This window comes from Nematolebias whitei, chromosome 3 (genome assembly GCF_014905685.2).
Source record: "Nematolebias whitei isolate Nwh7 chromosome 3, NemWhi1, whole genome shotgun sequence".
Classification (NCBI taxonomy): domain Eukaryota; kingdom Metazoa; phylum Chordata; class Actinopteri; order Cyprinodontiformes; family Rivulidae; genus Nematolebias; species Nematolebias whitei.
The window spans coordinates 54,298,068-54,317,769 of NC_056500.1; the positions used below are offsets into that span (position 1 = coordinate 54,298,068).

The following is a 19,702-nucleotide window of genomic DNA, read 5'->3' on the forward strand; positions in this document are numbered from 1 at the left end:
CAGGAGGAAGAGGTGCATACCGGTGCAGGTCTGTCCCCACCGCCCGAGATGGGGGTGGAGGTGACTGCCTGGTGTCAGGAGGAAGAGGTGCAAGTGGGTGTAGACCCGTCCTTATCCCCCGGGTTGGGGGTGTTGAAACGGGGCTAAGGGGAGGAGGTGCAACAGCATCTGTCTGGGGCGGTTGTAGCTGACCCCGTTCGATTCTCAGATCAGCTTGCTCCATTACAGAAATCCATTCTGTAGCTGTAGCTAAATTCTCCTCACAAGCTGCCAGACGCTCATTTGTTGACTGATTTTTATCTTGTAAAGTCAGCCAACTCCGGGTTATTAACCCCTTTTCTGCCTTGCAATCGGCCAGCTCCCTTAAAGCGGTTTGCAACTGTGCTTGTAACTTATCGTTATCTGCACACGCGTCTTGGTACGCTCGTTCCTTATCCGCAATCTTCTCCTCATATGATCGAGCCTGTTCTGACAGCTCTTTCTTTGAGAGGTCTTCAGCAGCCTCAAGGTGTTGCTTCAGCGACTCAGATTCAATCATCAATTCGTCACACCTCTCTTTTTCAGACTTATATCCGTTGAACAGCACGCCCTTTTCTACCACCAATCGGTCTAATTCCGCCTTCAGAAGCAGAGAGATTTTTGCTAACCGTACGCGGCTTGATTTTGTGTCCTCCTTCACTGTAGCTGCTTTTGATAAACTCTGCAGCTCCTCATATCTTTGATCGTCATCAAGGTCTTGCAATTCATCCAATTGTTTACCAATAATTGAATTTGTTAAAATGTGTAACGCTGTCTGAACAGCATCTCCGGATTGTAAGGGGCCAGTGTTTACCTCTTCGTCCTCCATTATCTGCTATTTAGAAACTAAACAGAAGATGTAAATGTTTAGGTAGTAAAATAAAATCAGAAGAGTTTCTCTCTACTGATGTATTTACGTTTATTTAGTGAGTTTACAATTAAACGTGCGTTATCTTCTAGCAAATGAGTAAATTTTTTCCAACTTTGTGAATATCTGTAACTGTATCTGTTTTTAAAAAGTTTCTAATTTTATTATGTACCTGTTTCTCAAGGATTTATCAGTGAATAAAAATTTGTTTGGTAAAAGCCCCTTGCATAAATACCTTCATAACTTTTAAAACGCAAGATAACAGTGTTTATTCAGCTTTGAGGAAGTTTTTTAACTCAAAAATTGCCTTACGGAAAAATAAAACGTTTAATTTCACTCTTTACCTAAAAACGAAGTGAAAACCTGTGATCCCACGTCTTCTCCACAAGATGTCAGTACAACCTCAACAATTTTAACTCCGACACTGTTCGTGTTGTCCACTAGGGGAGCTACAACTTCCTGTGGCGTTCGGTTGACATCCTGTTGTTAGCCGCTTAGCTTAAAGTTAGCTTCGGCTAAACCCGGTTAAAATCAACGTTTCTGAACGAATTTTTTACACAAACGTGGCGTAGTTTTAGCGATTAGACCTCGAAGACTTAAACACCGTGTCAGAACACAGCTTTGCAGCGCTTTTCAGCTTTAAAAAGCTGATTTTATTTCCCTATGAAAACGAATTTTCACTTCCGGGTGGCGTGATTGACACGTCCCTCATCCAATGAGAACGTTACACACGGTCTTTTTCAACCAATGACGCAGCGTAGGGGTGAGGGGAGGTGACGTCAGTCAACCTTTCTCAGCAAATCAGAGCTTTCCAAAGCAGCAAACAACCAACCACGAAGCGTTAGCAGCCATGTTAATGTAGCCTGAAACTTTTTTATCACTTATCGTCTTCTAAACCATCAAAATGCACTTTCTCTGCTAAAAATGTAACGAATCAACTCTGAGCTGCACAGAGACTGCGCTCCGTGACAAAACGTCTTTCTAGCTATTTAAAACAACTCGTTCGAACCTCCAGAACCGAGCCGGTCCACAACCGAACCGGACCATGAACAGCGTCTGGAACACAGTTTAAACAGAATAAAGCGTTTCCACAGCTCAAAGCCAGCTTATGTTACACAAACAGACGTACAAGTCAGCTTTATAAAGACTCAATGACACAATTTCAGCTTTTAAAACATTGCCAGCGTAACACAAGCGCGCAGCTCCAATTGCGCTGCGTAAAGACGCACGGTTTCAGCACAGCTGATAAACTGTTATTTCACAACCTTGCCAACATGAAAATCAATGTGTACACGGTTACAGTCCATTTAGGAGCGCGTAGCGGGCCACCAGTTTGTAGATGAACAGATGCTCAGATATATTCATCATTTAACGCGGGTTCCTCATTTTTCTGGACTGAATAAAACGTGCATTGAATTTAAGGAAATGCAAACGTGAGACGTCATTTATATTTGACCCATCAAAATGAATGCGGTCATTTATTTACAGAATCAAAATTTAACATCAAACATTTACATTAATTTGGCAAATTATGAAAATAACAACATAAGCAATCAATCAGGAAAAATCATACGGCCATGATTTTTCCGTTGCTTCACCACAGCGATGTTATGAAAACTGTACAATTATGATCTTTTACCCACATGAATGTGGGTGAGCATTTTACACAGACATTTCTAAAATATCTGGAAGAATTTCTACTTGAGAGAAAAGTTTAGAGATGAAAGAAGTTTAGAGGGAGTTAAGATGGTATGGGAGGGAAGAAATGTGTTCACCAGAATCGACACTCTCCGGCTTTCTTCAGCTTTTCCTTACAGTACACTTAGGTGATGAAATCGGCTCCTTTACCTGGAGATGACTCAGGTGGGATTCCGTTTAACGCACCCTTTCAGCGTCTCAGTAGGATGCTGTTACTCGTCCGAAGTAATGGCGAGGCTCTGTTCGACACACATTCACCTCAGTGGAAAATGTTATAATCCCATGGAACTCGGAAGAGCTTTGTTGTCATGTCAGGAACTCCAACAGCACTCCATCAGAACTTTAGCTCTCGTGTAGTTTACAGAACTCCCACCGAACTGACTAGACCAGGAAGTACTGACATTTTAAAGACTCTTTCCCGGTTCACTTTTTGGGATTTGTTCATTGGTCAGAAACGACCAGACGGGGTGGGTTTTGTGACGTAAGAGGTTAGAGGCAGCGAGAATTGTTATGAGGCAGATCAGAAATGTTCTCACAGACAGAGAGGGTTTTGTTTTGGCGTGTTTCAGGAAACAGGTGCAAAACATCTATATTTACGTCTGAGAGGATTCTAAAACATGACAGTTTTAACATAACAACTTGTTTTTCGTTTGACTCCAACCTTGGGAACGCACACACTTGCTCATTCAAAGGCAGAAATCAGAAAATGCATAAACTCTGTAACAGCTTTGACATGAGAATAAAAATCATTACTCAGTTAATAAAATTGATTAGTTCACTGCAACATCTAAAATGGTTTGAACTAAGACACTTTGATTATCAACATTTGTAAGATAGTAATGATAATAAAAAGAGAGTGTTCTTTTCACTTGAATCTTCAAGAAAGAAAGTCTCAGGATGGGTGAACCTGCACTTCTGAGTTCAAATGAATGAAATGACAGCTCCTGTCCCACAAGGTTCTAAAGGTCAAGAGTTTTGACCTTAGACTTAGTTTCGACGTAGGCCTAGTCCACTACACACGCATGCTGTCCCTGTCTAAAAGACACTTTTGGTGGCCACCCATGGCAGAAGATATTAAAGAACATGTAGCTGCCTGTCCTAAGTATGCCAGGAGTAACAGTGGCAACCAACCACCCGCAGGCAAACTGCAGGCACTGCCTACTCCCAGTGGTAGGTCTCACATTTACCTGGATTTTGTTACTGGCCTTTCCCCCTCTGAAGGTAATTATATCATGCTTACTGTCATCGAGAGATTTTCTAAAGCAGCACATTTCGTTTCTTTGCCTCAGCTTCCCTCGGCCTTCGAGACGGCCCAACTGCTGGTCCAGCATGTTTTCCGGATCCATGGCATCCCATCTGATATGGTTTCTGAAAGAGGACCCCAGTTCATATCTCAGGTATGGAACAGCTTTTGTAACTCTTTAGGGGCCTCTGTCAGCCTGACATCCGGCTACCACCCACAGTCCAATGGACAGGCTGAGCATGCTCAGCCAACCAGTCCATGTCAAAAACCAGTCAATACGGCCATTCTTTAGTGGAAATGAGTGTCAGAATATTTTATTAAAATAATGTGGACAGAGATTTTTCCACAAATGAAAAACATATACCAGATTAAACTAAAAATCCAAAGTGATGTAGCTGGGGGTTAAATCTCAGCACATGGATCAAGACATCAACTTTAACACACACAAGAAATATTATTTAAAAAATCCCTCAAGAAGAAAAGGACATTTTCTGGCCACATAGGTCAATGATTGGTTCTGAATGTGAAGCAAATTTTATGGAAGGATCTGAAGTAAACAGCTCATGTGAGCAAACCTAATAACATCCTAAAGTGAACAGTGTGCTGATCAGTGCCAACAAAATTATCTAAAATTCATAGAAGAGCACACATTAAGACAAAGCCTCTGTTACTGACATCACCAGTGTGTTTCTGTCCAGCCCTTCTGCCACAATCAGCCAGCTGCCTCCTCTCTTTATATCCTGTTGATCAGATGTGGAGGTCCACACACTGTAATCTTGAATCTTTTTAAACAGTTTTAGATGTAGAAAACTAGCAAATATAAGTTCAAGTATTTGCATCCTTTCTCTATTTAACCTGTATCTTTTTTCATGTAATTATGTAGTATAACTAAAACACAAGGGGCAAGTGAAGCAGCCAGCAGCTGGATTTTCATGTAAATGGGACCACTTTTTCTGGTCAGAGCATTCACCAGTCCAGATGAAACGGTTTGCAGGCTTATGATTATTCTGCAACATGTCAGCTGTTTATGTGTGCATGGAGCGTGCACTTGACTGTGTCCCAGGGCTGCTGTGTGTGCACACCTAATTATGCAGTATAGATCTGTGAGTTAGCCCTTGAAAATACATGGAGGTTCATTGACACCAACAATGTAAAAAAATTCCAGATGGCAGTGGTCCATATTGATCTGCAGCCAGAGAATTTGGCCTCCTGTACTTTCACACATCAAGCATCGCAGATAAACTCAATCATGTGAGTGTATCATTACTGAGTTTATAATGCATAGAGAAGCTCAGAAAATGTGACACAACTGTACAGAATTTGGGTAGAAAAACAGTCCATTTAAAATTGATTTTTTTAAAAGCAACATATCACTTTTCTAAAGGAACCTGAAGCTGCAATCACATTCTTGATGATGACATTACAGAAAGCATACTGTTGTTTGTACCAAAATAAGGTCTACTGACAGGAGCTGCTATGGCACAGTGGTAAGGCAGCCGATTTGGGACTGGGAAGTCGTATCTTCGACTCTCCACCGTGCCATATGTCGTAGTGTCCTAGAGCAAGAAACCTACTGCATCTGCTCCTCATGTGTGACGGGTCGAATGTTGAGCACAACCTTTGTCACTGTATGGAAACATACAGCGGCACTTTGTTGGTTTTGAACCAGTTTTACATGACTGTCGACGAGTGAAAGGGCCAGCACTGGAGGAGGGGGTATGCCAAAGAGGCCATCTTAGCACCAACATAACTGGTTTGTTCCACTTTGGAGTAAGCTGTTGGAGGAAGAATCCGTTTTGTGTTGTGTGTTTCCTGTAAAACACAGTGTGTGCTGCAGTTGTAAGAAATATATCTGCAAAGGCTGTGCACTTGCATACTGCCCTACATGTGCTAATTAGTTGAATGGGTTATGTTATTTTTCATATTTTTGTATTGTACATTGTCTTAAATTGTTCACTGGAGGAAAAAAAAAAAGAAACTGAGTCATTGGGATGAATAAAAATGCATTCAAAACTCCTTTTTGCACAGTTTTTTTTTTCTTTTCTTAAGCTATAGAAATTCAAGTGAAGAGGAAAAACAGGTTTTCACACATTTTGTGGTGAATGACAATATGCAAGATGAACTTTGGTGTTTAAAATTCAATTAAGCTGCTTATATTGGGGGTTTAGTGAAGACGGGTCATTTTGACCTGGAGGACACAGGGTGTGTACAGAAAATGAGGACAACAGGAGGGTTAATGTGGTGCTATGGCTCTGCAGACATTGCACATTGTTGTCTTGCTTTGTGGTGTTTCTAGTGTAAAATACTTCCGCACAGTGGACATGTTTAGATGAAAAGTTTGTTAGCTGTTAGCCACAGTGCTACTTGCTCAGTCCTCACGTTGTAGCTGGCTGCAAACTATGATATGGATTTCCTGAATGTGAGGCGGGTCTTATTACTCTGGGTTCATGAGACACGCCGCCGTTTAGGAAATCCATTCCATAGTTTGAAGACAACGTGCATCATGGATCGGAAATCTCTGCAGGTTGGATCGGAAAAATCCGATGCGTAAATTATGCTGGTATCGAAGGCCGATACAATACCGGATCGGCCCCATCCATAATTAAAAATTCATTAAATAGTTTCAGTCTGTTTGATAAAACCTTGGAGAGAATCTTATAGTCTGTACATAGTAAACTGGTCTCCAGTTTTTTAAGAGTCAAGTCACCCTTTTTTGCCAGAAGGGAGAAAACTGCTCGCCTAGAAGAGGCAGGGAGCTTTCCTTCATTAAAACATTGTTCAAAAACGGCCAGAAGGTCTTGTCCTAAAACATCCCAAAAGTGTTTAAAAAACTCTGGTGGTAATCCATCTATTCCTGGAGCCTTTCCAGGTGCCGTCTGGGATACAGCAGCAGTCAGTTAATTTAGGGTTAGATGTGAGTTCAGGGTCTCCTGATCTTCAGGGATGAGGCAAGGAAGCCCCTGCAGAAGCTCCTCAGTACTGTCCACATCACAGCCAACTGGCTTGAACAAGTCTGTGTAAAAGTCCACAGCATGGTTCCTCAGCTCGGCTGGGTCTGAGGTCAATCGTCTATTCGGGAGTTTAAGACAGATTATTTGTTTCCTCTGAGCAACAGACTTCTCCAAGCTAAAGAAGAAGAATAGGTGCATCCATTTCTTGTATATTTTTAAAATGGGCTCTGACTAAAGCTCCTTTGGCCCTCTCATGTAACAAAGAGTTTGGTTTAAGTCTTCTGGATTGAAGAGAAGTCTGTGAGGTTGATTTGGAGATAGAAACATTTTCCAGATGTTTTATCTCTTCTTCCAGCTTCTGCACAGTTCTCTTAATGTCAGTGGTGGTACCGGATGAATGTTGCTGGCAAAAGACCTTAATCTGGGCCTTTCCTACTTCCCACCATTGAATAAATGTGGGGAAATCACATTTCTTTGATCTCCAGTTAATCCAGAACAACTTAAAGTTTTCACAGAAGACAGAATCGTGTAACATTTTCACATTAAAATGCCAAAAGGATTGTTGTTTCACAGCAGATAAAAGAGTAACTTCTATAGAAATTAAATGGTGATCTGAGAAACCAACAGGAAACATATGGCTATTTAAAACACGTGTGATGATGGAACCAGAGACATAAAACCTGTCTAACCTTGCAGCACTAACTTGACCATCAGAAACTTTAACCCAGGTATACTGCCTGCTTGAAGGGTTTTTCATTCTCCAAGCATCAACCAGGTCTGCTTTCTTCAGCAGCTGAGACAGAAAACGTGCTGACCGAAGGTGTGGTTCTTCTCCAGTCCTGTCTAACTTAAAATCAGTGCAGCAATTCCAATCACCACCTAAAATAATTGTTTCCCCACAATCAATGTTTTTTAATTTATTATCTAGAGTTTTAAAAAGCCCCTCCCTTTCTAAGCCCTGGTTGGGAGCATAGACATTGATGAAATGAAAAATAAAATCCTCTGTGCTTTCACCAATAAGAGTTTGCCCTTTACAATCTCTGTGCTTGAGATAATTCTTATATTTAGGGCAGGAGAAAACAAGATGGCAACCCCTGCACTAAAATTTGTCCGATGGCTAAGGGCATATTGTTCCCCCCCACCATAAAGCCCAGTCTATGTCATTCCCACTATCACTGTGAGTCTCCTGCAAAAAAACTACATCCAATTTTTTTGTGTAATAGTTTCAGATATTAAAGCTCTCTTGTGTGCATCTCTTCCCCCGTTTATGTTTTAGAGGCCACCCTGAAACCCTTCATGTGAGGAGAGAAAAGAGCAGATGTGAGGCAGATAAAAGCAAGTGCACACAAAAACACAGGCAAGTTCTATTTAATCATGATCATCTGGAAAGTTTCATTTTCTTTGCCAATTTTGATCGAGCTGTTCTTAAATTTTTCCTCAATAATGTGACGTTTCTTAAGGCGGTAACATTTTTTATCATCTAATTAGTCCAAGCTTAGATTTCTGAAGCATAAAGACAGACTTTAATGAACTTCTCAACATCAGGAAAATGTTCCTTGATGCCAACTGACCAGCCATAAGTTTCGTCCAGGAACTCATTAATCTCCTCCAGAGAGTACAGGTTCTCAGTGTTAGAAATACTGCCAGTCACAGAGACACAGTGTGAATCTGTTTCATATCCATCGTCTTAAGCCACTTTATCAGTCTGATCATCAGACCTTAACACCTGCACCTCCATCTCCATCTCCATACTGCTTGACTTGGACACTTCGTCTTGTTCAGGTTGTTCAACATTTTTTATTTGTTTTGCTTTAAGAGGAGGTCCAGTAACAACATTTAAGACTCCACAGCTGGTGTCAGCATTACATTTTGAGCCATCGGTTTTCTCAGTCACAGCCTCTATACTCGACATTTCAGCTGTGTGAGACCTCAAAAACTGGAGCTCCTGAGCTCACACACTGATTCAAAGTTACTGTCAACTTCATGACTTGTGGCCATATCATGACTTGTGGCCATGAAGCTGTCAATGGGCGCGTGGGCTGCGCCCCTGGCCACCGCAGAGCTGCAAGCGGCCGTGGTGTCCACAGCCCCGGAAGCCGCGAAAAACACGGAGGCTGCAGAAACAACAGCCTTGGTCGAACCGCCAGCCCAAGCAGAATCCATCATGGATTCAGCCTCGATGGCTGCGGGAGAGGCAGCTTCAGAATGTGCACACCTTTCATCACTGCCCCCCCCCCCCCCTCCTTAGCAGCTGCGTCTTTCACAGTGACCCCCCACCCCCACCTGCTGATGGTGGGGACAAGCATTGTGACCCACATCCCCACATTCAAAACATTTCATGCCGCCTGAGCTAGCATACACCATGTTAGACCCATCACCATGCTTCACCCGAAAAGAAACCTCCAGTGTGTGATTGGGTGAATCCAGAAACATGGACACCTGTCTGCGCAGTGGTCGGACGGAAACATGGACACCTGTCTGTGCAGTGGTCGGACAGAAACGTGGACACCTGTCTGTGCAGTGATTGGACATGTTTCAGCTTGGCATCCCTGCAGCCCAGAATCATGGTCCGGAATCCACTCGCCATCCTCCCGAAGCGTCTCAGCTCCTGCTCCAGAGCCTCGTTAGGAATAAACGGAGGGACTCTGGACACCGTGATCCGGGTGGAGGGCAACACCAGAGGCAAAACCAGCAAAAACTCATTATTCCACTCTGAGTTCAGACACAAATGTTTGTTGCTTCAGGAAAACAACCACACCTTATTCATATGAGATGCATAAGTGATATTATTATGCTCAACCTGCTCTCCGATGGCCAGCAGCACCTGCTCCACTGTGGTGTTGGGCTGCGGCACCACCCTTAGTGATGGTAGTATGAAACAAAAGCTTCAAAACATGATTCGAACCCTGCAGTAAAATTACATTGAACCACTGCTTCGGAGCCTGTTTTGGTGCGGAAAAAGTCATGTGACACGTGACGTCCGAAACACAAACTGTTTCGTTGTCAGAATGAATCGCTTGACTGGTTCACGATCCAAACAGCTGATTCCCTGCACCGCCTTGTCTCGATTCTGACAGGTGACAGGTTGAGACAGTTTTGAATTGAGAGCTCAACACGATGAAACTGCTCTAAAATGTTGCAATGTGTTGGAGAGTAGCTGTGGTAGCTGTGTTTCTGCTGTTGTTACTTGAAATTGAGTAATTATGGAGCCAGCCAGGAAAAGAGGTTGTTCTAACATGTGGGAACAATTCATTCTGCTCATGATGAGGTGGTTTTAAATGTCAACAAAGTTGTCGTAATGTTCAGCAGTGAAGATATTATCTAACCCATGTATTTAATATAATTACAGTAAAATGATGTATGTGATTAATAATCATATATCAGTATGGGCTCAAATTAATTTTTTTATTTACATTAGTGTATTTGTGCAGGTGCAGTGTTGGTGTGTTCAACTTAACTGAACACCTCCTCTATGATCAGACACTTCAGCTCCAAACATGGAGATGATGGAGACGTCATTTCATTGATATTTTAAGAATGATAAAGACTCGGACTCTGCCACAGTTACACAAGCACAATACCATTGCAACATTTTTATTAAATCTCTTCAATGCACAATTATCAATCTTTATTCAAAAACATGTAAGCATGAATAAATTTTCAAACCAGACAACATAGAAAGTTGATGAATTAAAAAAATCTGTTTACCACATTAAAGTAGTTTCTTTAACACTAGTCACTGAAGTTCTTGATGTGTGACACTAAAAGCAAAATGCCTAATTTAACAGCAGCGTTGCAAAATGCCACAAGAGGTCAGTGTAACTGAAGCTTCAACAAATGAACCTATTTTTGAAACAATTGGCCCAACTGGTTCAATGCTTCATAAAAGCTTCATTTCCTCATCACTAACCACCCTCACCCAGTGGCCCAGTGACAGGGATGGCATCTCCGAGGACGCCACCCCTGCTACAAAGCTGTCCGCTGAGCGGACATGAAACTCACAAACACTCACACAAACATAAAAAAACACTTCTTTGTAGAAGAATAAGTAGGAAAAGTTTGAAAAACTCTCAGACTCACTCCCGTTCAGACTCGCCACACGCCACCACCAACAGAGAGTGAGAGTGAAAGAGAGAGGGAGATTTTTTAGTTTTGGAGTTTTCATTCGTCTGCCTCTGCTTTGGGTGGGTTATTTTGGTTAATGTTTGTTTAAAATATGTGGAGAAAGAACTTGACCTTTGTTTCTGTTTCCTGTTGTATTGAATAGTGACCCCAAAACCGAGATATGTACCAAACCGTGATTTCTGCATATTGTTACACACTTGATGTGAAAAACTCCTGCTTCATAAATCTTCATTTAATCTCCAAAACAAAACATCAATATGTAATTTTATAACATCCCAGTCAAGCTTCTCCTTTAAATCCTTATATACTTTTTTAAAATAAAGTTTATTTTCTCTGGCAGGCCAGCAGTGTTTTGTGGGTTACTGTAATTGTCAGTGTATAAGCCACTACTTTTGTCTTGCACTTTGTACCCCGCGGTTCATATGCAGGAGTGTCTTATTTATGGGTTTTATTTTCATATTATTTAAAATTCACATTTTTATTATTTTGAAAGACTTCCTGCCATCTCTCAGCAGCTTACTGCCACTGATTTACCTTTGAGGGGGCTGAGCACTCGTGGCTCCCAGCACCCCACTCCTCATGGCAGCAGATGTTTCCAACACAGGCAGAATGCCCGCAGGTAATCAGATGTGTACGATTCTAGGTCATGGTTACAAATTCACTACCATAACTTCATCTACTCTGCCATCATGTGACCAGAAGTCTAACCTTAATGACCAATAAGATACTGTCATTGACCCATCCTCCAAGATACACGTGCAGCGCTGCGAACTGAGTGGGAGACTTGGATGAGGAGCGATGAGAAATCGTTTACTAATACTGGCCGCATGCGCAAAGCAACCTTTGCTCAAGTTTGCCAGTGGGTCCGGACAGCGTGGGGCAGTGTGAAAAATCCACTATCATCAACAGATTTTGAAAAGGCTGGACTGCTGCGGGACGATGTGGATAGCACGAGGGAGAGTGACGTCGACAGCGACAAGGAGCCAGTGTGTGATAACGTCTTTTTGAGCCTCTTTAATTCTGACACTGAAGAAGAGGACTTTCATGGTTTCAGTGCACAGGAGGACGGAGAACAGAGCCATGAGTGACTTGTGGTTGACCAAAGGTGCTTTTTCATAATTTTTTTTTAGCCATGTTAAAACTGTCCCACCTCCAGTTCAGCTGAGCGGAAGTAGTCTAAGTAGTCAAGTCTGTACATATTTTAATAAAAGTTTTAAAAGTCTTACTGTGCGACATCTTTCTGTGTACGGTACATGTGTGTTTAAATACAGAGATCTAATTTTAAGCTCACATCCAAACATTAAACGGAGTGGAGACATAAGGGGGGGCTGGTCCCCCCCCCCCCCCCCCATGTGAGCTCAGCGAAGTCAAGATTTTATTTTAAAGCAGTCAGTCAGCCAAGAGTCAAGACTGGTACATATTTAAATCAAGGTTTAAAAAAATATTTCTGTCTATGGTAAATGTGTTTAAATACCAATATCTCATTTAAGCTCATCTCACGCATGAAACTGAATGGGGGAGATGAAGGGGGGCTGTTCTCCCTTACTCCCTCCCCTGCTCATTAGCGCTGAAGAGAAATCCCGTCATATTTATTTAAGATAAGATAATTTAGAAAGTAAAGGTAGATTTAAAAACAGCAGCTGATATCAATACTGTTTAACAATAAAAATCAGTGGTTCTACCAGTGATTTAATGAATATTTACCACCTTTTATCTGTATTATGGTATTTCCCTTCTGGTCACATGACCTCGTTAAGACTTCTGGGTAATATTTCCCGGTATATAATTTTTAAATAATTTCAGTTATGTAGGTGTTTGACACTTTTATGTCGAGTGATTATGCTTACCGGTAGATATTTACTGGTATTTTGTTCATTTTTAAGGTATAATGGTTGTTACCATGAGTTAAATACTGAAGCTTCAAGTATACTTAGGATCACCATTCCAGCCTTGTGTAAGTTACAAGCAAGCTATACTTTGTGAATGCCATCAAGTGGCTACTTCTTGCATTATAAGAAGTACAGCACAGACAGAGCTGGGCATTTTCATTCATTATAATAATAATAATAATAATAATGGCATCACAATGTCAGCACTGTATGTTTCCATACAATGGCGAAATTAGTCTCTGCATTTAACCCATCCACCACCAGGTGGTGCAGTGGGCAGCTATTGAAAGTGCCCGGGGGACATTTTGGGGATGAGGCGTGCTGCCCAGAGACGCCATGTGATGTGCAGTGACTGGGGATCGAACCTGGGACTTATATGGTAGACACCTGCAGCTTAACAGCCGTGGCGTCTTATTTATGTATACAAATATGATTTATCTTATATTTAATATGTGCGTCTTATACACAGGTGCGTTTTGTAATCCGGAAATTACAGTAACTTAATTTACACTACTTTATCAGTTTGCTGTTGGTTTAAGTTGACTTTTTGGTACTGTACTATCATATTAAAAATATGTAACTATACAAAACAAATACAAAGGTTTGATCTTACCTTGTGTCGGCACTTCAGAACAACACCGTAGGCCCCTGTAGGAGAAACAAACCAACAGCTGAACATTGCAATAATTTCATGAATATGCACTCGTGCAGTTCAAATGTATGCAACGTGTAGCACAAGCTTTATTCAAAAGTAACAATTCAATTCAGTTTATTTATATAGCGCCAATTCCCAACTAAGTTGTCTCAGGGCACTGAGCAGAAACATTCACATACAGGTCCTTCTCAAAAAATTAGCATATTGTGATAAATGTCATTATTTTCCATAATGTAATGATAAAAATGAAACTTTCATATATTTCAGATTCATTGTACACCAACTGAAATATTTCAGGTCTTTAATTGTTTTAATACTGATGATTATGGCATACAGCTCATGAAAACCCAAAATGCCTGTCCCAAAAAATTAGCATATCATGAAAAGGTTCTCTAAACAAGCTATTACCCTAACCATCTGAATCAACAACGTAACTCTAAACACCTGCAAAAGATTCCTGAGGCTTTTAAAAACTCCCAGCCTTGTTCATTACTCAAAACCGCAATCATGGGTAAGACTGCCAACCTGACTGCTGTCCAGAAGGCCATCATTGACACCCTCAAGCAAGAGAGTAAGACACAGAAAGAAATTGCTGAACGAATAGGCTGTTCCCAGAGTGCTGTATCAAGGCACCTCAGTGGGAAGTCTGTGGGAAGGGAAAAGTGTGGCAGAAAACGCTGCACAACGAGAAGAGGTGACCGGACCCTGAGGAGGATTGTGGAGAAGGGCCGATTCCAGACCTTGGGGGACCTGCGGAAGCAGTGGACTGAGTCTGGAGTAGAAACATCCAGAGCCACCGTGCACAGGCGTGTGCAGGAAATGGGCTACAGGTGCCGCATTCCCCAGGTCAAGCCACTTTTGAACAAGAGACTGCGTCAGAAGCGCCTGACCTGGGACTGCTGCTGAGTGGTCCAAAGTTATGTTCTCTGATTACAGTAAATTTTGCATTTCCTTTGGAAATCAAGGTCCCAGAGTCTGGAGGAAGAGAGGAGACACAGAATTCACATTGCTTGAGGTCCAGTGTCAAGTTTCCACAGTCACTGGGGTGTCATGTCATCTGCTGGTGTTGGTCCACTGTGTTTTATCAAGGGCAGGGTCAATGCAGCTATCAGGAGATTTTGGAGCACTTCATGCTTCCATCTGCTGAAAAGCTTTATGGAGATGAAGATTTCATTTTTCAGCACGACCTGGCACCAGCTCACAGTGCCAAAACCACTGGTAAATGGTTTACTGACCATGGTATTACTGTGCTCAATTGGCCTGCCAACTCTCCTGACCTGAACCCCATAGAGAACCTGTGGGATATTGTGAAGAGAAAGTTGAGAGACGCAAGACCCAACACTCTGGATGAGCTTAAGGCCGCTATCGAAGCATCCTGGGCCTCCATAACACCTCAGCAGTGCCACAGGCTGATTGCCTCCATGCCACGCCGCACTGAAGCAGTCATTCATGCAAAAGGATTCCCGACCAAGTATTGAGTGCATAACTGAACATGATTATTTGAAGGTTGGAGTTTTTTGTATTAAAAACACTTGTCTTTCATTGGTGGGATGAAATATGCTAATTTTTTGGGACAGGCATTTTGGGTTTTCATGAGCTGTATGCCATAATCATCAGTATTAAAACAATTAAAGACCTGAAATATTTCAGTTGGTGTACAATGAATCTGAAATATATGAAAGTTTCATTTTTATCATTACATTATGGAAAATAATGACCTTTATCACAATATGCTAATTTTTTTAGAAGGACCTGTAGAAAAGCCACTTAGTAAAGTTATCTATCTAAGAAAGCCACAAACATAACAAAGACGTTTACATTGAGTGACCAAACAAAGGAAATGCAACATAACACATCTAAGAACACCTTAGATATGTTTTAAATCACCTTTTTTATGTTTCTTATTATGCATGTTAACATGAGTTAGTATAAATCATCTTCACTCCATGAAAGCGCAGGCAGTTCAGGAACTAGGACACAAGTGTTGGTGAGCTCCAGTAGTTTTGATGTTATCAACCGTGGCAGTCATACACAAGCATCCCCCGAGGTTTCCAGACATAGATGGAGTAGGCATATGACAAACTGCTCTGTACATACACAGATTACTAAATCAACTCAAAAAAACGTAGGTTACGTACTGCAACCACAGATTCTATGAGTATGGGCACAGCCCTTTAAGCTGCACTATTGGGTCTCACCCCCCGCATAGCATGCCAACACTGAAAAAACTCTAGTCCACACCCACCCAATGTGTGGGCCCCACCTCTGGACTGTATAAATGGTGTACGGGTCCGTGGATTTGCTCCCAAATAGCATACTTGTCTTCAGCCACTTGGGAGCCAGTGAGGCCCAATGCTTAAAGGGCTGTGCCCATACTCATAGAATTTGTGGTTACAGTATGTAACCTATGTTCTATTTTGAACGGACTTTGCCCTTTAAGCTGCACTACTGGGATAAGGGCAAAGAAAGATGTAGTCTATGCCTCACTGGGTCCATCTGAAACCATGAGCACACTAACAAAAAACTGCCTAATACACACACTCTGACTGTCCACTCAAGTGTAATTACGCATTGTTGATACATGCACCTGGTGTGCACTGGTAGCAGACGCGCATTGTCTATGCCAACAACAACACCAATGTGTCTAGAAGTGCTCAATAATGACGCACCAAAAATCTGGTGCAGATTGGATAATATATCATTGAGATACAACACTTTGAATAAAATAGGGGGCACACTTGAGTCAAATGATAAAGAACGATACCAATGTGTCTAAAAATACTCACAGACTGTTTAAAGAGGTATTTCCCCTAATTATTGTCCACAGTTTGGATCTACTTAATTTGTCTTTAATGGATGTTTATGTACCACAGAGCTTTAAGGTTGCTGTAATTAAACCTTTACTTAAGAAGTCTGATCTTGATTCAGAAATCCTGGCCAACTATAGACCTATATCTAATCTAACTTTCATCTCAAAAATTCTAGAGACAATAGTTGCAGGTCAGCTGTGTGAACATCTACAAAGAAATAATCTGTTTGAAGAGTTTCAGTCAGGGTTTAGAGCTCATCATAGCACAGAAACAGCACTAGTAAAAGTCACTAATGATATTCTCATGGCCTCAGACAATGGACTTGTGTCTATACTGGTCCTGTTAGACCTCAGTGCTGCATTTGATACAGTTGATCACAATATTTTACTACAGAGGCTTGAATATAATGTTGGGATTTAACAGAAACGGCTCTAAAATGGTTTAAATCATATCTAGCTGATAGATTCCATTTTGTAAATATAAATAATAAATCTTCTTCATACACCAAAGTTAGTCATGGAGTTCCTCAGGGCTCAGTGCTTGGGACAATACTCTTTACTTTATATATGCTTCCATTAGGTAAAGTTATTAAACAGCATGGGATAAATTTCCATTGTTATGCTGATGACACACAATTATATTTGTCCATTAAACCCAATGAATCCAATCAGCTACTTAGACTACAAGCATGTCTTAAAGACATAAAAACCTGGATGACCCTTAATTTTCTCCTGTTGAACAGACAAGACTGAGGTTTTGGTTTTTGGACCTGAACATCGTAGGAATTAATTTTTCAGTCTTTCTCCCTCCTTAGTTGGCATTAATCTGTCCTCCAGCTCTAATGTTAAAAATCTTGGTGTTATTTTTGATCAGGACATGTCTTTTATCCCCCACATTAAAAACATTACTAGAACCACCTTCTTCTACCTGCGTAATATCACTAACATTAGAAACATCTGATCTAAAGATGATGCAGAAAAACTGGTCCACGCATTTGTCACGTCTAGACTGGACTATTGCAATGGTTTATTATCTGGATGTCCAAATACTTCTTTAAAACGTCTTCAGTTGATCCAAAATGCTGCTGCCAGAGTCTTAACTGGAGTTACTGGGAGAGATCATATATCTCCAGTTTTAGCTTCTCTCCATTGACTCCCTGTCAAGTCCAGAATAGAATTCAAAATCTTACTTCTAACCTATAAAGCTCTCAACAACCTAGCTCCATCTTATATTACAGATCTTATTGTTCCATATTTTCCTAACAGAGCACTTCACTCTCAGGCTGCAGGTTTACTTGTGGTTCCTAGAATTTAAAAACAGAATGGGAGGCAGATATTTCAGTTATCAGGCTCCTCTCTTGTGGAACCAACTTCCAGTTTCTGTCCGTGAGGCTGACACATTATCCAGTTTTAAAACTAGGCTTAAGACTTTCCTTTTTGATAAATTCTATAGTTAGGGTCGGCTTGGGTTTCCTGAGCTGTCCCTTAGTTATGCTGCTATAGGCTTAGACTGCTGGAGGACAAACTGACCACACTTTTCACTCTGCTACTGTCTTTACTTACTCTGCTCAACCTGTTTTGTATTTGTAATTATTTTTTCTATCCTTAACGTGTTTTTTTTGTCTTTCAGATACACCTGGACCTGCACCTACACCTGGACCTATACCTGGACCTACCATTCTGTGTTTGTCTGTCTCTCCTCCCTGTCCTCTCAACCAGCCGGTCAAAGCAGATGGCTGCTTGTCCTGAGCCTGGTTCTGCTGGAGGTTTCTTCCTGTTAAAAGGGAGTTTTTCTTTCCACTGTCTCCACTGTGCTTGCTCAGGATGGGAGACTGCAACGAAGCCAAGATTCAACTTGTCTGCTGGATTCCTTAGATAGAGAACTTTACTAATTGGCTTTTATGTGAATGTTCCTGTAAAGTGCCCTGAGACAACTTTGTTGTGATTTGGTGCTTTATAAATAAACTGAGTTGAATTGACTGCAACCATCAGTGTGCATGTGTGATTTCACACAGATGCCTCACAAAAAACTTCTATTCTGGAACCTATATTCAAAAAGTTTCAGCGTCAGAAAAAATGGTTGCTGATCTTGTGTACACAAAAAGCTGAAACACAAAAGAAATACTGCAGTTTCACAGAGAAACAACATCATATAAACAGGGCCTTAGCTCGGGGTCTCACTTGGGGAGTTGAACAAATGAAGGTTTTAAAGGGCTTTGCTTCAAGAGCAAATTGGAAGAACTAGCTCAAAATTTGTGACCACACAAAAAGCTGTGACAGGAGATTAGACTGGACTTAGAGCAGGCTGAAAGCATATATGGCAACACATCCAGTATCTGTGTTATTCTATAAGCACTCTTGTAAAAGTACAGGATGCATGCAAAACCGTGAATTTAACAACAACAACAAAAACTTTATCTAGAAAAACTGTAAATACAAAAAATAAAGATCCAAAATAAGTTATTACAATTTCTTTTCTTTCTTTACAAAATCAAGAACACGGTATACACTGTCAAAAACTGTGTTGCTCCATGCTTATGCAATCTTTCTGCATCTGTATATTTCTAACATAACATAAGGCTCAACAGGAAGTAAGTATTTTTAAAATAGATCTAAATTTTTAAATAAAGCTGACCTGAACTAATATTAACCTTACTTACCAAAAAATGTCAAAAACTTAAAACAAAAGGCATTGCACAAAATATATAAACAAAATATTTCTTATTTATGACTCTAACAACATATTTTTAATGAATATGCAGTCTTACCTTCACCCACAATCCCAAGGACTTCAAACTTATTCATTACATCACCAGTGTCAGGGATCTTCATGAAGTCAAAAGTATGATGTGTGAGGTGCATGGAGCTCTGGCTACAGGATGTTGTGAGATGGCCAGCTGAAGGCTCCCGGGATGTGTACATCTACTGCTGGCCATTTCTGCCACATGCCTTTTCCAGTAGTTTGACCTGCATGGAAGCATTAAACCAAATTAAAACCAATACAGTAAAATCCTCACTAATGTTAGTTCTTATGACTTTATGGGACCAACATTCCTATTGGAAGACTATAAATACTAAAAACTTAAGATGACATAAACTGAAAAAATTTCAAGTTCCTTTAAGATGATTTCATGAAAAATGGTCATTGATAAAATGAGCATAAATTAATATAAAACAGATGAGATCACTCTCCAAAAGATCAGTCCTATATCTTAGAGAACAATTTAAATTTGTGTTTAAGACTTAAAGCCCTCGTAATATGCCTTGATTTATTTTTTGTCACACTGCTTCCATTAAAAAAATAAAAAACAAAAGCATCATGCAATATAACTGTACTTTCACAGTAAGATATCACATGTCTTAACATCAGGGTGATATATACTGTATATATACATACAGTATATATATATATATATATATATATATATATATATATATATATATAT

General features: G+C 40.7%; 1 protein-coding gene across 1 annotated transcript in view; it reads right to left on the reverse strand.

The window, feature by feature from the left end:
• The window catches only part of LOC119407554 (cyclin-dependent kinase-like 5), a 246,122-nt gene that overhangs the window by 205,250 nt on the left and 21,170 nt on the right, over positions 1-19,702 (reverse strand). The window contains 2 exon segments of the mRNA XM_037674374.1: positions 13,406-13,440; positions 19,025-19,223. Of these exon segments, the coding sequence (XP_037530302.1) occupies positions 13,406-13,440; positions 19,025-19,178 (189 nt within the window). The 5' untranslated portion in view covers positions 19,179-19,223.